This window comes from Bubalus bubalis, chromosome 2 (genome assembly GCF_019923935.1).
Source record: "Bubalus bubalis isolate 160015118507 breed Murrah chromosome 2, NDDB_SH_1, whole genome shotgun sequence".
Lineage (NCBI taxonomy): Eukaryota > Metazoa > Chordata > Mammalia > Artiodactyla > Bovidae > Bubalus > Bubalus bubalis.
Genome location: NC_059158.1, coordinates 148,296,177 through 148,321,890, shown reverse-complemented (window position 1 = coordinate 148,321,890; position 25,714 = coordinate 148,296,177). Strand labels below are relative to the sequence as shown.

General features: G+C 40.7%; 1 protein-coding gene and 1 long non-coding RNA gene across 10 annotated transcripts in view; one reads left to right on the top strand and one right to left on the bottom strand.

The window, feature by feature from the left end:
* Positions 1-25,714, top strand: part of PLEKHM3 (pleckstrin homology domain containing M3) — a 226,219-nt gene that overhangs the window by 180,668 nt on the left and 19,837 nt on the right. For 4 of the 7 annotated variants that reach the window (XM_025278111.3, XM_025278113.3, XM_025278114.3 and 1 more), the window contains exon 7: positions 6,558-6,715. The exons of 1 other annotated variant lie outside the window; for it this stretch is intronic. In XM_025278111.3, coding sequence (XP_025133896.3) covers positions 6,558-6,715 — 158 coding nt within the window. Of the gene's footprint in view, positions 1-6,557; positions 6,716-14,043; positions 14,105-25,714 lie in introns of those variants that run through there. 2 more of the 7 variants (XM_025278116.3, XR_003107233.3) reach the window with 2 other exon arrangements.
* LOC112582918 overlaps positions 11,442-25,714 on the bottom strand; it is a 28,013-nt gene continuing 13,740 nt past the window's right edge. For 2 of the 3 annotated variants that reach the window (XR_006548931.2, XR_006548932.2), the window contains exons 2-3: positions 19,248-19,493; positions 11,442-11,638 (exon numbers count right to left, since the gene is read on the bottom strand). This is a non-coding gene — a long non-coding RNA (uncharacterized LOC112582918). Of the gene's footprint in view, positions 11,639-19,247; positions 19,494-20,194; positions 20,269-25,714 lie in introns of those variants that run through there. The other variant, XR_006548933.2, reaches the window with a different exon arrangement.

Below are 25,714 nucleotides of genomic sequence, written 5' to 3'. Positions count from 1 at the left end.
AATACAGGAGAACATCAATTTCCATATTAAATTGTGTGGTTATAAAAATAAGTTATATGAAGCACAAGAGATCCATGGCAGGTGAAGTAGCCAAAGATGACTGTCCAGATCAAGCCAGAATAGATCTGAGCCATGAATCCTGGGTGACATTTAAGTAAGTGTTAAGAGAAGAAGTGAAACTCCCGATAGAAGAAATACATTGGCAAAGGCACAGAAACAAGAACAAGCATATTCTACACAGGGAAGAGTTCCCTCACAACAGAACATAAATACCAAGGAATGGAAAATGAATTTGGATAGACAGTTTGGAATTAGCCTATGGAGACACTTGTACACCAGGCAAAATATAAGCTCCAGTTTTGTCTAGTTAATGCTTCTATCAATAGCCAAGTATATTCAATGCCGACTATGCATTGAATTCAAGCAAATTCAATGCAATTTTCTGAAATGAATGAATGAAGAGTTTTTACTAATGGTAAAATAAGAATTCAACCAAAGGTTTGAGGGAAGAGATAACACACAATGAAAGTAATGTATAAACCTGATTAGTATATATGCTGGATAGATTCAAGGAAAAAGGCTATCATCCATAAATAAAACTAGAATCTTATTTCATTATTAAATCAGGACTTCCCTGGTGGCACAATGGATAAGAATCCGCCTGCCAATGTGGGGGACATAAGTTTGACCTCTGGTCCAGGAAGATTCCACATGCAGTGGAGCAGCTGAACGGGTGCACCACAACTACTGGGCCTGCACTTTAGGGCCTTCAAGCTGCAAGAACTGAGCCTGCGTGCTGCTGAAGCTTGCATGCCGAGAGCCCATGCTCCACAAGAGAAGCTGCTGCAGTGAGAAGCCCACATACTGCAATGAAGAGTAGCCCTCACTCACTGAAACTAAAGAAAACCCACATAAAGCAATGAAGATTCAGTGCAGCCAAAAATAAATAAATAAATAATGTTTAAAAAAAAATCAACACCAACCCTGAAACATTATGCCTAGTGAAAGAAGCCAGTCAAAGAACACCACATATTATATATATTATTCTATTTACATGAAATATCCAGAGTAGGTAAAATTATGAAGACAGAAAGTAGAGATTGCTTGTGGAATGGGTTAGGGAGAAAAGATTAGTGACTGCTAATGGGTGTGGGGATTTGGAGGAGAGTGGAGGAAATGTTCTAAAATTGACTGTGGTAACAGTACAAGAAACACCTGGAGTAACAGGCAAATTTGGCCTTGGAGTACAGAATGAAGCAGGGCCAAGGCTAATAGAGTTTTGCCAAGAGAATGCACTGGTCATAGCAAACACCTTCTTCAACAACACAAGAGAAGACTCTACACATGGACATCACCAGATGGCCAACACTGAAATCAGATTGATTATATTCTTTGCAGCCAAAGATGGAGAAGCTCTATACAGTCAGCAAAAACAAGACCGGGAACAGACGGTGATGCAGATCATGAACTCCTTATTGCCAAATTCAGACTTAAATTGAAGAAAGTGGGGAAAACCACTAGACCATTCAGGTATGACCTATATCAAATCCTTTATGATTATACAGTGGAAGTGAGATATAGATTTAAGGGACTAGATCTCATAGACAGAGTGCCTGATGAACTATGGACGGAGGTTCGTGACATTGTACAGGAGACAGGGATCAAGACCATCCCCAAGAAAAAGAAATGCAAAAAAGCAAAATGGCTGTCTGAGGAGGCCTTACAAATAGCTGCAAAAAGAAGAGAAGTGAAAGTCAAAATGAAGTCGCTCAGTCATGTCTGACTCTTCGCGACCCCATGGACTGCAGCCTACCAGGCTTCCCCGTCCCTGGGATTCTCCAGGCAAGAACACTGGAGTGGGTTGCCATTTCCTTCTCCAATGCATGAAAGTGAAAAGTGAAAGTGAAGTTGCTCAGTTGTGTCCGACTCTTAGCGACCCCATGGACTGCAGCCTACCAGGCTCCTCCGTCCATGGGATTCTCCAGGCAAGAGTACTGGAGTGGGTCACCAGTGCCTTCTCCAGAAAAGAAGAGAAATGAAACACAAATGAGAAAAAGAAAGATATACCCATTGAATGCAGAGTTCCAAAGAATAGCAAGGAGAGATAAGAAAGCCTTCCTCAGCAATCAATGCAAATAAATAGAGGAAAACAACAGAATGGGAAAGACTAGAGATCTCTTCAAGAAAATTAGAGATACCAAGGGAACATTTCATGCAAAGATGGGCTCTATACAGGACAGAAATGGTATGGAAGAACTGTACAAAAAAGAGTTTCATGACCCAGATAATCACGATGGTGTGATCACTCACCTAGAGCCAGACATCCTGGAATGTGAAGTCAAGTGGGCCTTAGGAAGCATCACTACAAACAAAGCTAGTGGAGGTGATGGAATTCCAGTGGAGCTATTTCAAATCCTAAAGGATGATGCTGTGAAAGTGCTGTACTCAATATGTCAGCAAATGTGGAAAACTCAGCAGTGGCCACGGGACTGGAAAAGGTTGGCTTTCATTCCAATCCCAAAGAAAGGCAATGCCAAAGAGTGCTCAAACTACTGCACAATTGCACTCATCTCACATGCTAGTAAAGTAATGCTCAAAATTCTCCAAGCCAGGCTTCAGCAATATGTGAACCCTGAATTTCCAGATGTTCAAGCTGGTTTTAGAAAAGGCAGAGGAACCAGAGATCAAATTGCCAACATCTGCTGGATCATGGAAAAAGCAAGAGAGTTCCAGGAAAAACATCTGTTTCTGCTTTATTGACTATGCCAAAGCCTTTGACTGTGTGGATCACAATAAACTGTGGAAAATTCTTCAAGACATGGGAATACCAGACCACCTGACCTACCTCTTGAGAAACCTGCATACAGGTCAAGAAGCAAAAGTTGGAACTGGACTTGGAACAACAGACTGGTTCCAAATAGGAAAAGGAGTACGTCAAGGCTGTATATTGTCACCCTACTTATTTAACTTATATGCAGAGTACATCATGAGAAACACTGGGCTGGAAGAAACACAAGCTGGAATCAAGATTGCTGGGAGAAATATCAATACCCTCAGATATGCAGATGACACCACCCTTATGGCAGAAAGTGAAGAACTAAAGGGCCTCTTGAAAGTGAAAGAGGAGAGTGAAAAAGCTGCCTTAAAGCTCAACATTCAGAAAACTAAGATCATGGCATCCGGTCCCATCACTTCATGGCAAATAGATGGGGAAACAGTGGAAACAGTGGCTGACTTTATTTTTTTGGGCTCCAAAATCACTGCAGATGGTGATTGCAGCCATGAAATTAAAAGATGCTTACTCCTTGGAAGGAAAGTTATGACCAACCTAGACAGCATATTAAAAAGCAGAGACATTATTTTGCCAACAAAAGTCTGTATAGTCAAGGCTGTTTTTTCCAGTGGTTAGGTATGGATGTGAGAGTTGGACTATAAAGAAAGCTGAGCACCAAAGAATTGATGCTTTTGAACTGTGGTGTTGGAGAAGACTCTTGAGAGTCCCTTGGACTGCAAGGAGATCCAACCAGTTCATCCTAAAGGAGATCAGTCCTGGGTGTTCATTGGAAGGACTGATGTTGGAGCTGAAACTCCAATACTTTGGCCACCTGATCCAAAGAACTGACTCATTTGAAAAGACCCTGATACTGGGAAAGATTGAGGGCAGCAGGAGAAGGGGATGACAGAGGATGAAATGGTTTGATGGCATCACTGACTCAATGGACATGAGTTTGAGTAACCTCCGGGAGTTGATGGACAGGGAGGCCTGGTGTGCTGTGGTCCATGGGGTCAAAAAGAGTTGGACATGTATGAGCGACTGAACTGAACTGAAGCTCTTGTTGGTAACATCATTTGCAAATGTCTTCTGCAGTTTATGGGTTATCTTTTTGTTTTATTTATGGTTTTGTTTGCTGTACAAAAGCTTATAAGTTTGATTAGGTCCTATTTGTTTATTTTTGCTTTTATATCTGTTACCTTGGGAGACTAACCTAAGAAAACATGGGTACAATTTATGTCAGAGAATGTTTTGCCTATATTCTCTTCTAGGAGTATTATGTCATATTTAAGTATTTAACCCATTTTGAGTTTATTTTTGTATATGGTGTGAGGGTGTGTTCAAATTTAATTTGCATGCAGCTGTTCAGCTTTCCCAGCACTACTTGCTAAAGGGGCTGTCTTTTTTCCCATTTTATATTCTTGCCTTCTTTGTCAATATTTATTGACCATAGGTGTGTGGGTTTACTTCTGGGCTCTCTATTCTGTTCCATTGATCCATATGTCTCTTTTTGTGCCAGTACCATACTGTTTTGATTACTGTAGCTTTGTAGTATTGTCTAAAGTCTGATAAAGTTATGCTTCCTGCTTTGTTCTTTTTCCTCAGGATTGCTTTGGGAAATCTGGGCTTTTTATCATTCTGTATAGATAATTTTTGTATTATCTGTTCTGATTCTTTGAAAAATGTCATAGGTAATTTGATAGGGATCATATTAAATCTGTAGATTGCTTTGGGTAGTATTGCCATTTTAACAATATTAATTCTTCCAATCCAAGAGCATGGGATATCTTTCTATTTCTTTGAGTCATCTTCAGTTTCCTTTATTAATGTTTTGTTGTTCTCAGTATATAAGAATGCTGGAGTGGATAGCTGTTCCCTTTTCCAGGGGATCTTTCCAACCTAGGGATTGAACCCAGGTCTCCCACATTGCAGGCTGATTCTTTACTGTCTGAGCCACCAGGGAAGGGCCAATAGATTTCAGGGTTATCAGTTCTGGTTCTGTGAAAAATTTCACAGTTAATTTGATAAGGATCACATTAAATCTGTAGATTACTTTGGGTAGTATAGCCATTTTAACAATATTAATTCTTCCAATCCAAGAGCATGGGATATCTTTCTATTTCTTTGAATCATCTTCAATTTCCTTTATTAATGTTTTGTAGTTCTCAGTATATAAGTCTTTCACCTTCTTGGTGGGGTTTATTCGTAAGTATTTTATTTTGCTGTTTTGATGTGGTTTTAAAAGGGGTGGTTTTTTACATTCTGTTTCTGATATTTCATTGTTAGTGTGTAAAGAAATTGCAGAATACATTTTTATATTCCTTATAGTCTTTTACTTTTGTATTATCAGCACTACTATTTGTTTACCTTAACGGAGAAGGCAAGGGCACCCCACTCCAGTACTCTTGCCTGGAAAATCCCATGGGCGGAGGAGCCTGGTAGGCTGCAGTCCATGGGGTCACTAAGAGTCGGACACGACTGAGCGACTTCAACTTTCACTTTTCACTTTCATGCATTGGAAAAGGAAACGGCAACCCACTCCAGTGTTCTTGCCTGGAGAATCCCAGGGATGGGGAGCCTGGTGGGCTGCTGTCTATGGGGTCGCACAGAGTTGGACACGAGTGAAGTGACTTAGCAGCAGCAACCTTGTAATATCTCTTTAAGTATAATTTACTGCTCTCAGATGTTATTTTTATGTAGAATTCTCATTTTAATTATGGTTCATTTGAAAGTATCCATCTATTTCCAGCTATTTCCAAATTAAATTCAATCTTCATTTTTTTCTTATATCAAAATCAGCATATATATGCACATGCCTCAGTAAGAGAGAAATAAAGGCAGATTTTATCTTGTTAATATAGGAACTGCTAAAGTCTTTGAAGCCTGTGCATTATTAGTTAAGGGAGGGGGGCTCTGATGAACCATCGGCTCCAAACTCATGAATGTTTGAGGGGAGAGGACCATGGGAGGCAGGCAGACTCAAGACAAGACACTGGGACCTTGTGGAGTCAAGTGTCAGTTGAAGAGCACATGTCTCAGCAGGAGCCAGCAGCCTCTACTCACAGCCGGGATCATCATCATGTTGGAATCCAGGCCTAGTTTTGCCAGATCTAATGATTTTTCAAAAGAAGCCAAAAATCTGAATTTTTATGTAACCCCCCCCCAATTATTAAATTGGCTCATTTTTTTAAACACTAAGAGATTTAAAAAAAACATCTTCAGGCTAAATATAGTCCTCAGACTGCCAAATTGCAACATCTGTTATTATGATACTTAGCAGCAGCAAGAGAAACCTATTTTTCCACATTTGTTACATGTTCTTAGGTGAGCTGGTGGAAAAAAAAAAAAAAAACTATTCTATTAACTCATTAGGAAACAGATATTATTGAATATATAACATAACATAAAATTCTACATCAGTAGTTACCCTGTGTGTTTTCAATCTGTTTGGGGAAATCCGCCACACTCCTCGTATATGACACCATAACTGTGTCTATGAAAGTAGGCTTCCCCGTTTGTTGGTCCTCTATCCGCTACAACACACTACAGAAAAAGAGTAATACAAAAGAACTTTCAACATCTTCATTTTTCAACCCCCAGTGGTTTAAGCCAGAGAGTTCTTTTGGAGCAAAAATACTATGTCTTTTCTTTCTCAGAGTTGCTGAGAAATTATAATTAGAGGTTTTCCTGTTGTGTAAAGGAAAGGAATTCCAGTCCTGCATCTACAAGACTTTTTGTTCTCAACAAATTTGCTTTCTTCCCTGTTCTGTTTCTCTTTCTGCAGGTAATAGAGGGAAAGCTGGCTCCATTCTTGGGCAAGGTCATTAAATTTGCCACCTCGCATGTGTACAGCTGCAGTCTTTGTAGCCAGAAGGGGTTCATCTGTGAAATCTGTAACAATGGAGAGATCCTCTACCCTTTTGAGGATATTTCAACAAGCAGGTATGGAATCTCTTGTCTTATAACAGTATACCTGAATATGTCACATGCAGTGAATGGGCCAGATCAGGCCAACTTTTAGTCAAGCACTGTGTCTCTGTCTCTGCCTCTGCATCAGATTTCCCGTTTTCCTGGAGAATATTTTTTACCCTTTGGTTTCCTATTTTATTTCCAACTCACCATGCTTCCTTTATCCAGAATGATATAACAAAGTTGCAAAAAAACCATAGTCTAGATCTGCCTTATTTGGTAACAAAGAGTATTCAGCTTCATTTTTTAGAATAAAGATGGGGGTGGAAGAATTCTCACAACCATCCCAGGGTCAAGTGATAGGCTATGGAAATTGTAGTCTCAGAGGAAGCCCCAAACTGGATGGATGACTAGGAAGAAAACCAGAGGACATTGGTGAACAGCTGTCTAGCTCGCCACACGCTCTTCTCTATAGATGCCCCACAGTCTAGTGGTGAAGTTTTAGGATCCAAAGGAGAGAAAAGTGGGAGTCCATGTGGGATTATTTTTCTAACCAAAGTAATATTTGGGTATCATCACTTCCATTGATTGATGGATGACTTTTTTCCCCTGACTTAAGAGCGGGGTTTTTCCTGTTGCCTGTTTCTTGAGTCATAAAATGATACATATCACTTTTCCTTTTATTCCAAAAGCATAATAGGAATATACATTGTTTGTGCATAAGTGCATTGGCTTCTCTGGGCATGAATGTCATGGCTCATTTCCCACCCTGCTGGGCTCACTTACTCTGTGGTTCAGAATAGAAGGTGAGGCACTTAGCCAGGGAGAGCTGAAGCATGTGTGGTAAAGCTAAGATATTAAGAGTCCACTCAGCCCTTCTGGCCTCTTCTTAAACCCAAAGACTATTTGTAAACATCTAGGTCCCACACACAGAAAGACAGACACAGAAACATAAGATTCCCTACACACATACACACACACACACACACACACACACACACTTCTGCTTCCAGATTCCTGAGTACTGTTATTTAGCTCATAGCCTAAAGATTATATACTTCTTAAAAATGTATACCACACAAAAACTTGTATACAAATGTTCGTAGCAACAGTATTCATAGTAATCAAAAATTAGAAACAATATAAATGCCTATCAGCTAATGACTGGATAAACAAAATGTGATATATCCACATAGTGAAATATTATCCCATCTAAAAAGGAATGAAGTAATGCTGCAGAGTGGATGAACCTTGAAGCCATTATGCTAAGTGCAAGAAGCCAGACACAAAAGGCCATATATGTTCTATTTATATGAAATGTACCCAAAAGACAAATCTATAGAGACAGAAAGTAGATTTGTAGGTGCCTAGAGCCTGGGGAAGGGGGAAAGAGAATAACTACTAATGAGCATGGATTTATTGGGGGGGGGTGATACAAATGTTCTAGAATTGGATAGTGGTGATGGTTATACAGTCTTGTGAATATACTAAAAAGCAGTGAATTTTACACTTTAAAAGAGTGAGTTTTATGTGAATTATACTGCAATAAAAAATGTTTAATAAAAAAGTAAAAATTAAAAAAATACTTCCAACTAAATATGCTATATATTCTGGGCCATAAAAGAAGTCTTCATAAATTTAAAAGATTAAAACCATACCAGATGTGTTCTCTGAAACATGGAATTAAGATCTCCAGTAGAAAAAAATTTTGAAAAACCCCAAAGTATTTGGAAATTAAATAATGTGCTCTAAAAACACATGTGTCAAAGAAGAAATCCACCACAAGAGAAATTTAAAAAAAAATTTTAAGAGCATTAAGTTCAGCATTTTAATGTATCAAATGTTAAAATAATTTTGTAAGTCTTTATTGAATTTGTTACAATATTGCTTCTGTTCTGTGTTTTGGGTTTTTTGGCTGTGAAGCATGTAGAATCTTAGCTCCCCAACCAGGGATTGAACCTGCAACCCCTGCATTGGAAGGCAAAGTCTTAAATACTGCCAGGGACATCCCTAAAATATTTTTAAATGAGTGAAAATGAAATACAAAATATCAAAATGTATGGAATGCAGCTTAAGTGGTTCTTTGAGAGAAATTTATAGCTATAAACACCTATATCAGAAAAGAGGAAAGAAGGTCTCAAATTAATAACCTAAAATTCCACTTTAAGAAACGTATGAAAAGCAAAGTAAATCCAAAGCAAGCAGGAGGAAAGAAAGAATTAAGATTAGAGAAGATATCAATGAAATGAAAAACAATAAGTCAATGAAACCACAAATTGGTTCTTTGAAAAGATTAACTAACTTGATAGCCTTTTAGGTGGGCTGACCAAAAAATTAAGAGAGAAGATTCAGATTGCCAGTATCAGGAAAGAAAAAGGGTATAGCAGTTAAAAGAATTTTTAAGAGGCAGTATAAACAACTTCATGCCAACAGGTTAGACAACTTAGATTAAATGGATAAATTTCTAGAAAGACAAAGTACCAAAACTGACTCAAGAAGAAATAGAAATATGAATAGGCCTTCAACAAGAAATTGAAATAGTAATTTTTTCTTCTTCTTCCCATGAAGAAGTCAAATGGCTTCACTGGTGAATTTTGTTGAATATTGGAAGAAATAATACCAATTCTTTACACCATGATAAAGAGGGGCATTATATAATGATAACTGGATCAGTTCTTAATAAAAAACCATCTTTAGTGTGTATGAACAGAGAGTCAAAAATGCATGAGACAAAAACCAACAACTGCATGGAGAAACAGATGAATCCACAATTATATTTAAGTATATCCATTATTATAGTTGGGCTTCCCTGGTGTCTGCAATGTGGGAGACCCTGGGTTGGGAAGATCCCCTGGAGAAGAGAATGGCAATCCACTCCAGTATTCTTGCCTGGGAAATCCCGTGGACAGAGGAGTCTGGTGGGCTGCAGTCCATAGGGAAACAAAGAGTCAGACACAACTGAGCAAGTAATAATTATTATAGCTAGAGACTTCAGCACCCCTTTGTCAGTAACTGACAGATCCCATAAGCAGAAAATCAGTGAATGTATAGTAATTGAAAAGCACTATCAACCAAGTGAATCTAATGGACATCCATGTCAATTCATGTGGTCCATCCAAAAACAGAATATGCATTCTTCTCAAGCTCACATGGAATATTTACTAAGAGAGAGATCACATTCTGGGCCATTAAACACATCTGGACAAATTTTAAAGAATAGAATTTATACAAGTATGTCTCAGACCATAATGAAATTAAACTATAATCAATAATAGAAAGATACCTGCAAAATACCCAAATATTTGAAAATTAACAATATACCTTTAAATAACATGAGTTTATAATTTACGTTCACTTAAAAATCTACACATGGGTATTTATAGCAGCTTTATTCCTAATTGCCCCAAATTGGAAACAACCAAGTTGTCCTTTACTAAGTGGATGGATAAAGAAACTGTGGTTTATCCATATAGTGCAGTATTATTCAGGGATAAAGGAAATGAGCTATTATGCCGCAAAAGGACATGGAGGAAACTTAAATGCATATTATTGAGTGAAAGAAGCCAATCTGAAAAAGTTACTTACTGTATGATTCCAAGTATGTGACATTCTGAAAAAGGCAAAATTATACAGACAATAAGAAAATCAATGATTACCAGGCTCTTGAGAGGGGGTAGAGAGGAATGAATAGGAATTTCCTGTGAAGCACAGGAAATTTGGGGGCAATGAGATTATTCTATATGATTCTGTAATAGTGCATACATGACATTATATGTTTGTCAAAATTCATAGAACCGTACAACACAGAATAACTCTTTATTTTAAACTGTGGACTTCAGTTAATAATATACCAATATTGGTTCATTAATTGTAACAAACTACTACACTAACGCAAGATGTTGCTGCTGCTGCTGCTAAGTCGCTTCAGTTGTGTCCGACTCTGTGCGACCCCATAGACAGCAGCCCACCAGGCTCCCCTGTCCCTGGGATTCTCCAGGCAAGAACACTGGAGTGGGTTGCCATTTCCTTCTCCAATGCATGAAAGTGAAAAGGGAAAGTGAAGTCACTCAGTCGTGTCGGACTCTTAACGACCCCATGGACTGCGGCCTACCAGGCTCCTCCGTCCATGGGAGTTTCCAGGCAAGAGTACTGGAGTGGGGTGCCATTGCCTTCTCCATGCAAGATGTTGATAATCAGGAAAACTGGAGGTCAGTCATAATATGGGAACTCTGTATTACCTACTCAGTTTTCTTGTAAATCTGAACCTTCAAAATGTTGTCGTCATTTAGTTGCTAAGTTGTGTCCAACTCTTTGGGACCTTGTGTACTATAGCCTGCCAGGTTCCTCTGTCCATGGGATTTTCCAGGCAAACACCAGAGCAGGTTGCCATTTCCTTCTCTAGGGTATCTTCCTGACCAAGGGATCAAACCTACATCTCCTGTGTTAGCAGGTGGATTCTTTACTGGGGAGCCACCAGGGAAGCCCTATCCTAAAAAATAAAACCTGTTAAAACAGTTCATTCAGCAGAACATTTGGCTCAAAGGTCAAAGCTGAAAAGTTTTAATAAACTTTATTAGAACAACTTTAGATTTACAGAAAAATCACAAAGATAGTACAGAAAAGTCCTTTATGTTCCATACCCAGTTTTCACTATTAACACCTTACATTAGTATGGTACATTTGTTACAATTCATGAACCAATATTGATATACAATTATTAGCTGAAATCCATAGGCTTTTTTTTTTTCTGATTTCCTTAGTTTCTACCTAGTCATCTTTCTGTTCCAGAATGTCACATTACATTTAATTGCTTCATCATTCTCTGCTTCGTGGTGGTACCAGTCTTTCAGACTTTGTTTTCATGGCCTTGACAGTTTTGCAGGGTACTGGTCAGGTATTTTGTACAGTCCTTCTATTGGGACATACTTATTGTCTGTCTTATGATTATACCAGGTTCTGTATGTTTGGGAGGAAGAACAAAGAGGTAGTGTCATTTTCATCATGATATCATATCATGGATACATACTATGAACATGACTGATCACTATAGTTTTTGTGTCTCCACGTCAAAGTTATTCATCCCCCCACCCACTCCCATCTCCTTTTTATACTTTCCTTCTGGAAGTCAGTATGTTTGACCCACACTTAAGCAGTGGGGACTTATATAAGTGGAATATGTACAAAGTCATTTGGAATTCTTCTGCCTAAGAGATTTGTTTCTTATTTCCCATTTATTTTTTCAATTATTTATTCATATCAGTATGGACTCATGCATATTTATTTTATGTGTGTGTGTGTGTTAGTCCCTCAGTCGTGTCTGACTCTCTGTGACCCCATGGACCGTAGCCCACCAGGCTTCTCTGTCCATGGAATTCTCCAGGCAAGAATACTAGAGTAGGTTGCCATTTCCTTCTCCAGGGGATCGAACCTGGATCTCCTGCATTGCAGGCAGATTCTTTACCATCTGAGCCACCAGGGAGCCCAAAATAAATAAAATAAATAAAAAGTATTTATTTTGTACTTTGGGTTATCCAATACCATTTACTTGTGTTACTCAAACTGTTCCAGTTTTAGCCATTTAACTCTCAGTTGGCTCCTATGGCTCCTTGGCATATCATAGTTGATTATGGAGGTTTTGGTGTTGAGCAGTTCCCTACTTTCTAGCACTGCCCAATGCTTCCAGCTCATCTTATATAATTCCTGCCCTAATCATAGAAGCAGCCATTTCTTCAGGGGGCCCCGGTTCCTTTTTAATAGAGAATATTAGAAACCAAAATCAGGGTGCTGGGGTGCACACATGTTTAGAGCCCTCAGTCTTGGTACTTGTCTCTTGCAGGATGGAGGTGCTCCTCTCACTGCACATTTGAATCTCCTGTGAGATCTGGCTTATTTAAATCCCCAGAATCAGTATCTTCAAAGACTCCCCATGTGATTCTGAGTCATATGCAGGAGAAAGAATCCCTTCTCTAAGATACCTGTTGTCATGATCCAAGATGCTGGATTCTCACAACCAAAATGACCACATTGCACGGCCATGGGCTCATAAGGCCTTTACCCTGTAGGAAGGAATACAGTCGGAATCCTCTGTTTCTCCCTTAGTCAGATTCAGTTCCCTTAACTTGCTTGCACAGATGTCTGAGTCTGAAGGAGCTCTGAGCCTTCCTGGAACTCCAGGTTCATAATACTTTCCAGGAACCTGCTGAGCTTTCTCATGGGGTTCAATTTCCACTTAAATGCTGGGAGTGGATTATACATGTCAATGGAAAAGGACAAACAAACCCTAATAAAAGATTTACTGAAGGAAAACTATAATCAGAAATAGAGTTGCAGATTTAAAACATATCTATAAAGGTGTACTAAGTAAAGGTGGTGCTAGTGGTAAAGAATCCACCTGCCAATGCAGGGGGCACAAGAGACCCAGGTTCAATCCCTGGGTCAGGAAGATCCTCCAGAGAAGGAAATGGCAATCCACTCCAGTATGCTTGCCTGAAACACTCTATGGACAAGAGCCTGGAAGACTACAGTCCATGGGGTCACAAAGAGTTGAACACAACTGAGCAACATACACATACATAAATAAAAATAAATTTGAATAGTGGGATAAATTTTAAAATCTATGTATAACTGAAATCTTTACAGATGAAGTGATAATAAATCAGATTTGCTTCAAAATAATCTGATGGTGGGAGGGAGAAGATAAATATAGATGAACGAGATAATCATTGAAACTAGGTGATAGGTATGCAGAGGTTTATTATACTATCCTCTCTACTTTCTGAATATGTTTGACATTTTCCATAGTAAAATATGTTTTAAAAATCTATACGTGAAAATGCTAGAAATTTAGTTTTAGTGAAATTGTTACCACATACGTATCTAAACCATCTTGCTAAATCCAGCACCCCTGTGCCCTCAGAACTATATTTAATATCCTTTCAGACCCAACTATCATGTGAACAACATAATTACAATTCAGTAAAGAACATTCCACAAGCATTAGAACTATTCATTCCTTCAATAAATGATTCACTGAGCATATTATGTTTGTGCACTGGGCTGGGTTCTGGAGACACAAAGTGAACCCGGCGTGCTCCTTGCTCACAAATAGTTGACAGTCTCCAGTAAGAGACAGACAAGCCACCAGGCAGCTGCGTTCACATGTGGGAGGAGCCACAGTGGAGGGGGTCGACCTGGGGTTCCACTAAGGGGAATGACATGCATTGTGAGTAGAAAGATGTTCCACAATTTCCAAACAGAGGAGAAAACTCCACGTTGAGCTCTAAAGCACTGATTTATGCACTTCAGTATCAGCATATACCCAGTTCTAACATGCTTATTTGATTATGGCCATATATCACCAGGACTTCCCAGGTGCCTCAGTGGTAAAGAATCTGCATGCCAATCCAGGAGATGTGGGTTCGATCCCTGGATCGGGAAGATCTCCTTGAAAAGGAAATGACAACCCATTCCAGTATTCTTGCCTGGAAAATTCCATGGACAGAGGAGCCTGGCGGGCTACAGTCTATGGAGTCACAAGAGAGTTGGACATGACTTGGTGATTAAACAACAACATTATCAAACATTGGTCAACTCTTAAGACTTTCTTTTCCTTATTAAATAAATTGTTCTGCAGAAGGAAACTTCAAAAATGTATAATTTAGAAATAAAACCCTAGTATTAATTTTTAGAACAGCACCTCTCGCTGACATAGCCACTATTCTGGGCTTGTAGGGGAATCGCACTAATACTTACTAGTGCCAGCAGTTTTCATATCTCATCATTTAATTCTTCTACCAGTCCTCTGAGGAAGTATTGTTACCTCCATTTTTATAATGAGGAAACCTAGTTTCAGAGGAGGCAATTAACTTGGCCCAAGAGATAAAGCCAAAACATGAAGCCAGATATATCTGACTCTAAAATCTGTGCTTTTTTCATTGTACATCACTGTTTTTTTCTGTACCTATAGTCTTCAAACTGTTTTTGCAGCATACCCCCTAAAAGAAATTTGAAAATCGTATGTACCTGTTATTAAAGAAACCTCCTCGCAAAACTGTTCTTTACAATTTTCCCTTTATTTGCCAACCTGGATTTTTTTTTTATATACTTGGAGCAGTGAGCTGGAGTTAGATTGGGCTGGGGGAAAGCTCTGCCTTTGTTTTGTGAACCCCCAAAGGGCTATCCTGAGGGGGCGGGGGAGCTGGGAAAGGGGACCGCAGCCAGGCTTCCCCCTCTGTGCAGCCGGGGCAGGCCATGTGCAGCCGGGGGTACCTGTGGAATGAGGGCGTGCCTTTATCAGTTTTAGGAAGGGACATCCCAGATTAAATACATACCTCTCTCCTTTAAATAGGAAAACACTGAAATTCAGGTTGCAAGATTTTGAATACAGTAGAAAGATCCAGAATCACAAAACTGCTTTACTTGAGCCTAATCCAGCATTTACCCCTGTAGAGGACTGAAAAGAGAGCTCAGCTCTAGGAGAGAGGGACCTTCTGTGAAAACAAAGGTCCAGGTCTACATCCTGAGGAAGGAGGAATGACAAAACACAGCCTTCTTGATGGAGAGTAAGCAATAAGGGTTCTAAATTCTCTGAAAGACAAATCAGAAGATTAGACCGATAACAGCCCTAAGATGTAAGGGAAAGCAATCAGTATAAAAGCAAAAAAGTCACATAAACCCACAGAATGACCCAGAACTTAGGTGTGTGTTTTTTTTTTAATCTTAAAATTACCTTCTATCCAGCTTTCTTGCCAATATCTCTGTATATCACTGATCTTCTTTTGTTACTAAGGACAGAATGCTGCTAAGGAGGCCATCCTCCTTCACACAGGTCTATGAAGGTGCCAGTCCTCAATCTTGAAATGTTTCCACATCACAAGGACATAAATGCTTCCTCTTAGATAATACTCAGCATGCATTTTAACATAAGACTTAACAAAATATACCAGCTATCATAAATCAGTTCCATCCTTTCAATCTGATCCATTCAGCCGTGTTGAATTTTTCATGTCACAGACAAGCCATCCCCAGAGGTTTTCCAGTATGGAAAACATTGCACTTTAAGATTTAATGACCCCACTCCCATTTGGGGCTGTATTTAGATATGGAATGGGCTTCCCTGGTGGCTTAGATGGTAAAGAATCTGCCTGCAGTGCAGGAAAAGAAGAAAGAAAGTGAAGTCACTCAGTCACATCTGACTCTGTGACCCCATGGACTATAGCCTGCCAGGCTCCTCCATCCATAGGATTTTTCAGGCAAGAGTACTGGAATAGGTTGCCATTTCTTTCTCCAGAGGATCTTCCTGACCCAGGGATCAAACCCGGGTCTCCCACACTGCAGGCAGACTCTTTACCGTCTGAGCCACAAGGGAAGCTCTGGTTCAATCCCTGGGTTGGGAAGATCCGCTGGAGAAGGAAATAGCTAGCCACTCCAGTATTCCTGCCTGGAGAATTCCGTGGACAGAGGAGCCCAACAGGCTACAGTCCATAGGGTGACTCAGTTGGATACAACTGAGCAATTAACATTTTGATTTTCATTTTCACTTTTGATGTAGAGTACTATAAGAACATTACACATTAATACATGAATTTGGTTTCCCTCGTAGCTCAGTAAAGAATCTGCCTGCAACGCATAAGACCCCGGTTCAATTCCTAGATCAGGAAGATCCCCTGGAGAAGGACATGGCAACCCATTCCAGTACTCTTGCCTAGAGAATCCCATGGACAGAGGAGCCTGGCAGGCTACAGTCCACGGTGTCTTAATAGTCGGGTATGACTTAGTGACTAAACCACCACCACATGAATTTGGTGGGTTTCATATAGTAAACATCCCATAACTATTTACTGTTTGGTTCAGCTCTCCCAAGTATGTTATGTGTGTTCATTAAGAATACTGACAGAGCTTTTTTAAAAAACTGATTAGTTCAGTTCAGTCAGTCGTGTCCGACTCTTTGTGACGCTAGGACTGCAGCACACAAGGCCTCCCTGTCCATCACCAACTCCCAGAGGTTACTCAAACTCATGTCCATTGAGTCGGTGATGCCATCCAGCCACCTTATCCTCTGTCATCCCCTTCCCCTCCTGCCTTCAATTTTTCCCAGCATCAGGGTCTTTTCAAATGAGTCAGTTCTTTGCATCAGGTGGCCAAAGTATTGGAGTTTCAGCTTCAGCATCAGTCCTTCCAATGAATATTCAGGACTGATTTCCTTTAGAATGGACGGGTTGGATCTCCTTGCAGTCCAAGGGACTCTCAAGAGTCTTCTCCAACACCACAGTTCAAAAGCATCAATTCTTCGGCACTCAGCTTTCTTTATAGTCCAACTCTCACATCCATACACGACTACTGGAAAAACCACAGCTTTGACTAGACAGACCTTTGTTGGCTAAATAATGTCTCTGCTTTTTAATATGCTGTCTAGGTTGGTCATAACTTTTCTTCCAAGGAGTAAGCATCTTTCAATTTCATGGCTGCAGTCACCATCTGCAGTGATTAGTTAAGAGAATTTATAATACTGGCACTAAGTGAAAAAAGTCAGACAGGGAAAGACAGATACTGTATGATATCACCTATAATGTGGGATCTAAAAAAGCAAACTCAGAGCAGATTAGCAGTTGCCAGAGGTGGTGGGTATGGAGTGGGCAAAATGAGTTAAGGGGGTCAAAGGTACAGATTTCCGTTTATAAGATGAATACTGTATAGCATGGTGGTGTTGGCAGCAGCAGACTTAGTCGCTATGTCATGTCTGACCCTGCTACCCTATGGACTGTAGCCCACCAGGATCCTCTGTCCTTGGAATTTCGCAGTCAAGAATGCTGGAGTAGGTTGCCATTTCCTCCTCCAGAAGATCTTCCCAATCCAGAGATTGAATTGGAGATAGCAACACTATGTCATATATTTGAAAGTTGCTAAGAGAATATATCTTAAAAGTTCTCAGCACAAGAAAAAAAAAATTGTGACTATGTAAGGTGATGGAGTTAGCTAAACTTATTGTGGTGATCCTTTTGCAACATGTACCTACATCAAATTATCATATTGTATGCCTGAAACTAATGCAATATTATATGTTAACTATATCTCAATAAACCTGGAAAAAATACTTATGAAGCTAGAGGAGCATTGGGCTTCCCTGGTTGCTCAGTCAATAAAGAATCTTCCTGCAATGCAGGAGACCCAGGTTCAATCCCTGGGTTGGGAAGATCCTCTGGAGAAAGGAATGGCTACTCACTCCAGTATTCTTGCCTGGAGAATCCCATGGACAGAGGAGCCTGGCGAGCTACAGTCCATGGGGTTGCAAAGAGTCGGACGTGACTGAACGACTAACACTCAGAGGAACATAGTTTAAGTCTGAACTAACACTGCAGCTTTCTACATAAGGTTGAAGCAGCTGATCTATCATTTCAAGTATTTCTCTGGCATGAGTGTTGGCCTAGGGAAAGTGATGACATGCCCTTGTCCTGGGAAGGCATCCCCGAGCATGTGTTCTTCCTGTGTTAGGGCATCTGTGGCTCCCTGGTTAGTCTTCTGAAAGGGTTACATGTTTTGTTAAAGCACTAGGGACTTGGAGAAGCAGACTGAGTGTTAGCTAGTAGTTAGCAACTTCCTCCCCTCCTTCAAGAAACCACGATTGCATACAGGACCCTGATCTTACCAACACCAAACTCTTACCGGTTGAGTTAACGTACTCTGACACCACATCCAGTCTGCACACATTCACAGAACATTCCGTACAGTAGTCTATTGAGAACAAACACTGGCCGAATGGAACAGCCCATAGTGAGTGAGTTTCTAAGAGGCCTTATCCTCTTTTTCACTTTTAAAATCTATTTTGTCAAGTTGTGCTGTGTTTAGTTGCTCAGTGGTGTCCGACTCTTTGTGACCCCATGGACTGTAGCCTGCCAGGCTCCTCCCTCCACGGGGATTTTCCAGGCAAGAATACTAGAGTGGGTTGCCATGCCCTCCTCCAGGGAAGCTTCCCAACCCAGGGATCAAACCCAGGTCTCCCACATTGCAGGCAGATTCTTTGCTTTTTGAGCCATCTGGCAAGCCCTTTGTCCGGTTAGCTTACAGAAGAAAGAAAAAAAGTCTCCTAAAGAATTCAGTTCAAGCCCCATCACTTTCATCCATTTTGGCCAAACTCCAGAAATGTCTAGCTTGTACTGAAGAGCACAGGGACTCCTCCCAACACCTTGACCTCTGGAATTGGCCTTTGTCATTTTGCATCTCATTGCAATTCACATCATCCTGCCCCTCAGGACCTGAACTTGTTGGGACATGGCCTTTGTTCTTTGTCTTGGCACCCTCTGCCCTTCTTTAAGCTTCATCAAGACATGAAGCTTCAAGTAACTAACTGTATAGTCCAACCTTTAAAAGGTTTGTTTAAAACTAGAGAAAGAAAACTGCTTTATTATGAACTATAGAATTACTTCTTCACATAGAAGATGCTGAGATGGGCAGTTCTTAGCACATCTTCAACAGTCCATTAAGAGCTGTGTTTCCCACCGCCCTAGTTTCCTTTGATTTGTTCATGGAAGGTAACTGTGGAGATGGCTTTGCCTAAGTTGCCACTTACCGTGCCTAGAAAATTATCAAACTCGGAATCTGTCAGCGACCTTACAAAGGCTCTTCCATTTTTCTGGGCAACCCATTAGAGTTTTGTCATTTCATGAAAGAGAGTTTCACGTTTGGGCAGGAATCTTTTGGTGGGAGTCAGGGGAGTAGGAGAAAACTCCGCAGGAGGAGGCGGGAGAAGCACCACGCAGACGCTGGTCTTCCCTCATAGCTTCCAATTTGCTCAGCCTTCAGTTTCTGTGAGTCCCTGCACAAACAGACCAAATACCTGGATTATACCCTCATCTGGACTCGAATACACATACATTACATACCCTTTTTTCATTAATCAGCCTGACACATTCCTCTGTTGGTAAATGGTTCCAAAACAAACACTGTCGGTGCACCTAATTAGCAGGTTCCTGGGCTGTGCTTGGCAGTCCTGTTACATCCTGTTCAACAATAGGGAACAACAGCCTTGGCTGAGTCGGGTGTTAGGGAGGGAACAGCTTCCCCCCAATGCATATACGCTTTTTTTAATGATATTTCCTTTCTGTGGCTTTTCTTGGGACGCAGCCACTCAGCAAGTATTGTAATGAGGTGTGGGATTCTCCCAGCAGCTCGAGGGAATTTGGACGACTCCTCCTAGGTGCCTTTGCTGAGGAACCGGTGGTTTGCATCTGCTTAGTGTTTCTCTCTCTTGCTCTATTATCTCTTTCTCTCTCTCTCCCTCTCCCTCTCTCTCTCTCTTTTTCTCTCTCTCTCTCCCCCACTCTCTCTCTCCCTCTGGTGTTGAGGAAGAGCATATTAAAGAACTTTCTCCATAGTTCTCTAACTCCCCTGCCTGCGTTCTAGAATCAAAGCTAACAAAGATGGAAGGACCTGTAGAGACCATGTCAACATTTTTAGCGTAGAAACACTGAAGCCCAGAGAGCATACAGATTTTGTGAGGGGCAGAAGGAGACTGACCTACAAGATGGAATTCTGCTCCTCTTAGGCTACATGACTGCCTGCTCTTCAGTGTATTTATTGAGTGAGTAAAGGTTCTCCTTGATAAAAACTGCAGCACAATGCTCGTTGTTTCGGCTTTTAAACTTTGGTCAAAGAGTAACTTGGTAAATAACATTTCACCTTGGCCTCGTGGCTCCTATATTCACACATTGAAATGTTTCGGAACGTCTGCTGATACAGGCAAGACTTTTGTGTAATCCTCAGGGCTGACCTGACCCTTTATGCCATTAAGCCACTTGATAAATACCATGCATTTGTAAACACAATCCTAGCTGGTGAGGCCACTATTGTTTTTTGAAGCCATTTGGTCACTTGAATAGATGGCTGTTGTCTCCCCCAGACACATTTCTTACCAAGTTTCTGGTTACGTGTCTGGTTAACATTGTGTTAATCATCTTTTCTCTAAGCGTTTCAGTTAACCTAATTTTTTGTGGTTTGGAGTAGGGGCAAGTTATTTAAAACTCCTGTTTTACCTTTCCAACTGTAAAAGTGATTGATGTTCATTATAGAAAATGCTTAAAGTACATAAAAATATAATGAAGAGAATTCTCCATACTCATGTATGCATATATATTTTTTAATAAAACTGAGATTGTATCCAGTCTTTTTATCACATCATAGTAGAACCAGGAAAATAGTCATATTTAACCTATATATTTTCACTAATGGGTAATTTTACAGGGAAAAAAAATGTAACTGGCTCTAAAATTGTGAAGATCCACTTAATAAATAGAGGCAGGCTAGTCCTCAGAAGGCAATGGCACCCCACTCCAGTACTGTTGCCTGGAAAATCCCATGGGCGGAGGAGCCTGGTAGGCTGCAGTCCATGAGATTGCTAAGAGTCGGACACGACTGAGCGACTTCCCTTTCACTTTTCACTTTTATGCATTGGAGAAGGAAATGGCAACCCACTCCAGTGTTCTTGCCTGGAGAATCCCAGGGATGGGGGAGCCTGGTGGGCTGTCGCCTATGGTGTCGCAAAGAGTTGGACATGACTGAATCGACTTACCAGCAGCAGCAGCAGCAGCAGTCCTCAGAAAAATCACTGGACTGATGACTTGAAAGTCTAGATGTCATTCCTAACTCTGCCACTCAGTTGCTTTGTGACCCTCAACAAGCCATCCCCTACCCCTCTACATAGCAGGCATACGACACTGTTTTAAGCTCTTATTGACCAAAGAAGTAAGAGCTTGTGAGAGCTTTACTTCAGGTCCATTTTGTATTAGTCTCTTGATAGTTTGTCATGATGTTTTCAGGGAAGTTGACTGCTTTTTTTTAATACAATCCACCCAAAGGGATTAAGATATAAATTCAAATATTGATTCAGTCCACCATTTAGAAATACTGTAGGATTCTTAAGGGACTCTTGTTTTGCTCACTGCTCCATCCTCTATGTCTAGAATCAGATCAGATCAGATCAGATCAGTCGCTCAGTCGTGTCCGACTCTTTGTGACCCCATGAATCGCACATGCCAGGCCTCCCTGTCCATCACCAACTCCTGGAGTTCACTCAGACTCACGTCCATCAAGTCAGTGATGCCATCCAGCCATCTCATCCTCTGTCGTCCCCTTCTCCTCCTGCCCCCAATCCCTCCCAGCATCAGGGTCTTTTCCAATGAATCAACTCCTCGCATGAGGTGGCCAAGTACTGGAGTTTCAGCTTTAGCATCATTCCTTCCAAAGACATCCCAGGGCTGATCTCCTTCAGAATGGACTGGTTGGATCTCCTTGCAGTCCAAGGGACTCTCAAGAGTCTTCTCCAACACCACAGTTCAAAAGCATCAGTTCTTTGGTGCTCAGCCTTCTTCACAGTCCAACTCTCACATCCATACATGACCACAGGAAAAACCATAGCCTTGACTAGACGAACCTTTGTTGGCAAAGTAATGTCTCTGCTTTTGAATATGCTATCTAGGTTGGTCATAACTTTCCTTGCAAGGAGTAAGTGTCTTTTAATTTCATGGCTGCAGTCACCATCTATAGTGATTTTGGAGCCCAGAAAAATAAAGTCTGACACTGTTTCCACTGTTTCCCCATCTATTTCCCATGAAGTGGTGGGACTGGATGCCATGATGTTCGTTTTCTGAATGTTGAGCTTTAAGCCAACTTTTTCACTCTCCACTTTCACTTTCATCAAGAGGCTTTTGAGTTCCTCTTCACTTTCTGCCATAAGGGTGGTGTCATCTGCATATCTGAAGGTTATTGATATTTCTCCTGGCAATCTTGATTCCAGCTTGTGTTTCTTCCAGTCCAGCGTTTCTCATGATGTACTCTGCATAGAAGTTAAATAAGCAGGGTGACAATATACAGCCTTGAGATACTCCTTTTCCTATTTGGAACCAGTCTGTTGTTCCATGTCCAGTTCTAACTGTTGCTTCCTGACCTGCATACAAATTTCTCAAGAGGCAGATCAGGTGGTCTGGTATTCCCATCTCGTCAAGAATTTTCCACAGTTTATTGTGAGCCACACAGTCAAAGGCTTTGGCATAGTCAATAAAGCAGAAATAGATGTTTTTCTGGAACTCTCTTGCTTTTTCTATGATCCAGCGGATGTTGGCAATTTGATCTCTGGTTCCTCTGCCTTTTCTAAAACCAGCTTGAACATCAGGAAGTTCACGGTTCACATATTGCTGAAGTCTGGCTTGGAGAATTTTGAGCATTACTTTACTAGCATGTGAGATGAGTGCAATTGTGCGGTAGTTTGAGCACTCTTTGGCATTGCCTTTCTTTGGGATTGGAATGAAAACTGACCTTTTCCAGTCCTGTGGCCACTGCTGAGTTTTCCACATTTGCTGGCATATTGAGTGCAGCACTTTCACAGCATCATCTTTCAGGATTCGAAATAGCTCCACTGGAATTCCATCACCTCCACTAGCTTTGTTCGTAAGTGATGCTTTCTAAGGCCCACTTGACTTCACATTCCAGGATGTCTGGCTCTAGGTCAGTGATCACACCATTGTGATTATCTGGGTCATGAAGATCTTTTTTGTACAGTTCTTCTGTGTATTCTTGCCATCTCTTCTTAATATCAATGCTCAATAAATAATTTATGAATGAATGGTTTATTTTACTTTGGTTTTTCAAACCTGTACTTACCTATTTTATTTTAAACAGCTTTTAAGCTCATTTCAGGGAATTTGCCTGCTTAAATGTAGACATTGCCAAGATATCTGACTTTTATCAAGTGATCGCTAACATTCAATTATATATTAGGGGCAGATGTGTTTTATTGGCCCAGTGGAGACTTCACTGTCAAAAACTTGAGCTTTGCTAAGCTACCCAGGTAACTTAATTTTCAAAATATCTTTTAGGTCACTTCTTAGTGTGTGCTTTTTCCTTCTCTGTGGGACTGTAAATAAGTAACCTGAATACACAATGGAGAAGAGAAAGAGTATTTACCTTTCCATATAAAAAATGTTGACTTTTCAGACTGAGCAATATGTTTTGAAATGAACTGTTTTTATACTTTAGAATTACAAGAGGTACAATAGTATCTTGGTTTTGTCAGTATATGTTCATGATGGTTGGAGACTTTTTTCATCCAACTATAGAAGTACAAATAGTATCCTGTTAAAGTTGTTTTCTTGTTCTTATTTCAGCATCTAATGAGCGTTATCATATCTTTATGAAATCCTTTCAGTATTTTGAATATTAAACCACTCAATGCTGCATCAGCAAACATCTGCCTATGCCACCTATAGCTACCATTAATAATCGTCTGCTTGGTTCCTGATTCTCTCATAGTACATAAAACAGAGTTAAAGGCACAGTTCATAGACCTTTGCACTCTGTACAAAAGTTGCTCTTTAGACTGAATTGTATCAGAGCATAGAACTTGGGGAGCTTAGCAATCATTTACGCATCGCCCCCACACCCTGCAACACACTCCCCTTCCCCATTCCACTCCACCATCCATGGATGCCAGCATCCCCTACAATACCATTCCCATAGGTAGTTGGAGATTCAGGCTGTCAAATAGTACAGTATCCTTTCTGCCTCACTGTGTTATCAGCACTTGCCTGAAGTTTGAGGGAGGCACAAAGCATCCTAGGAGGGTGAGGGTAAAAGACTACTTACTATGTATCCTTAGCTAGCTAGTTTCACTGACTTCTGTTGATGGATGGGGGTGGGGGTGCGTGCTCTCACCAAAATTAATGGGAAGAACTTTTTGATGAGAGAACAGGGAAAGAGAGTATTAAAAGAAGTGATTCATGAGACTTCCCTGGTAGTCCAGTGGTTACGAATCCGGCTTGCAGTGCAGGGGATGCCGGTTCGATCTCTGGTCAGGGAACTGAGCCCGTACACCACAGCTAGAGTCCATGTGCAAGAGATCCCACGTGACACAACGTACGAAGATCCCATGAGCCAAAACAGCCAAGTAAATATTTTTTAAAAAATAATTCATGTGAAAAACGGAAATGCCTTTTATAAAACTGGTAACATAGTAGACTGGCTTGCAAATAATGAATCAGTGACTGGTTTAAAGACTGCACTGGAAACATTGGAAGCCACTAATTTGAAGTAAGGTAACTTAAGCTAAAAGATCTAGTTAGGGTTGAACATGGGGAAGTTGAAGTATCTTAAAGCTCTTCTTTAAGAGGGGAGTTGACGCATTCTTTTGCTAGAAGGAGGTGGTGGAGAGAAAGGAAATTTAAATTAAAAGACTTAGGTAGGAAAGCAGCTTATATCAGTGATTGGGAAGAAAAACTTCAGAAATGGGAATGAAGAAACAAGCAGAATTTCCCTGGGAAGACAAGGGGTGGAGTTGGGTAGGATGACATTAGGGTAGAAGAGTGAAGCCTGAGTTAACCTGAGGCATGGCATGATTTTCATGCAGTCAGAAAGAGGCACCAGCCCAGGGGCTAAGGAACACAAGTGATGTGAATGTCAAAGCAGCAAGCATGAAAGGTGACTTTTGCCTTCCTCCTCTTTCCTGAGAGTTACGTAAGGTCCACTATTTAGTAAAGAGAGACCTGGGACTTCCCTGGTGGTCCAGTGGTTAAACTCTTTGCTTCCAGTGTGGGGGCTCAGGCTCAATCCCTGGACAGAGAACTAAGATCTCACAAGCTGCACAGCACAGCCAAAAAATAAATAAATTTAAAAAAAGAAAAAGATAGACCTAATCGGGCAAACCCTAATGCTTAGAAGTACCTAAGAGCAGTTCTTAACCCTTTTCCCCACCTAACCCCACAAAAGTTTCCTGCTTCAGTTTTTCTCACTGAGGGGTCTAGAGGGCTTGCCCAAATCACCACCCAGAGACACTGAAAGGCTTAGTTATTAGTTAGCAAGCACGTTGTTAACCAGACCTAAGCGAAAGGCACCCACTGGCTTCTCCCAGTGAATGACCACATTGCTCCCCTTGAGAGTTTCCTTTGCTGATATACAACCCTCTAGCCTTCTCCACCCTAGTCCTGTCTTATGAGTGAATATACACAGCGTTGAAAGAAATACAATTTGCAGTGACTTCCTGGTGTCTAA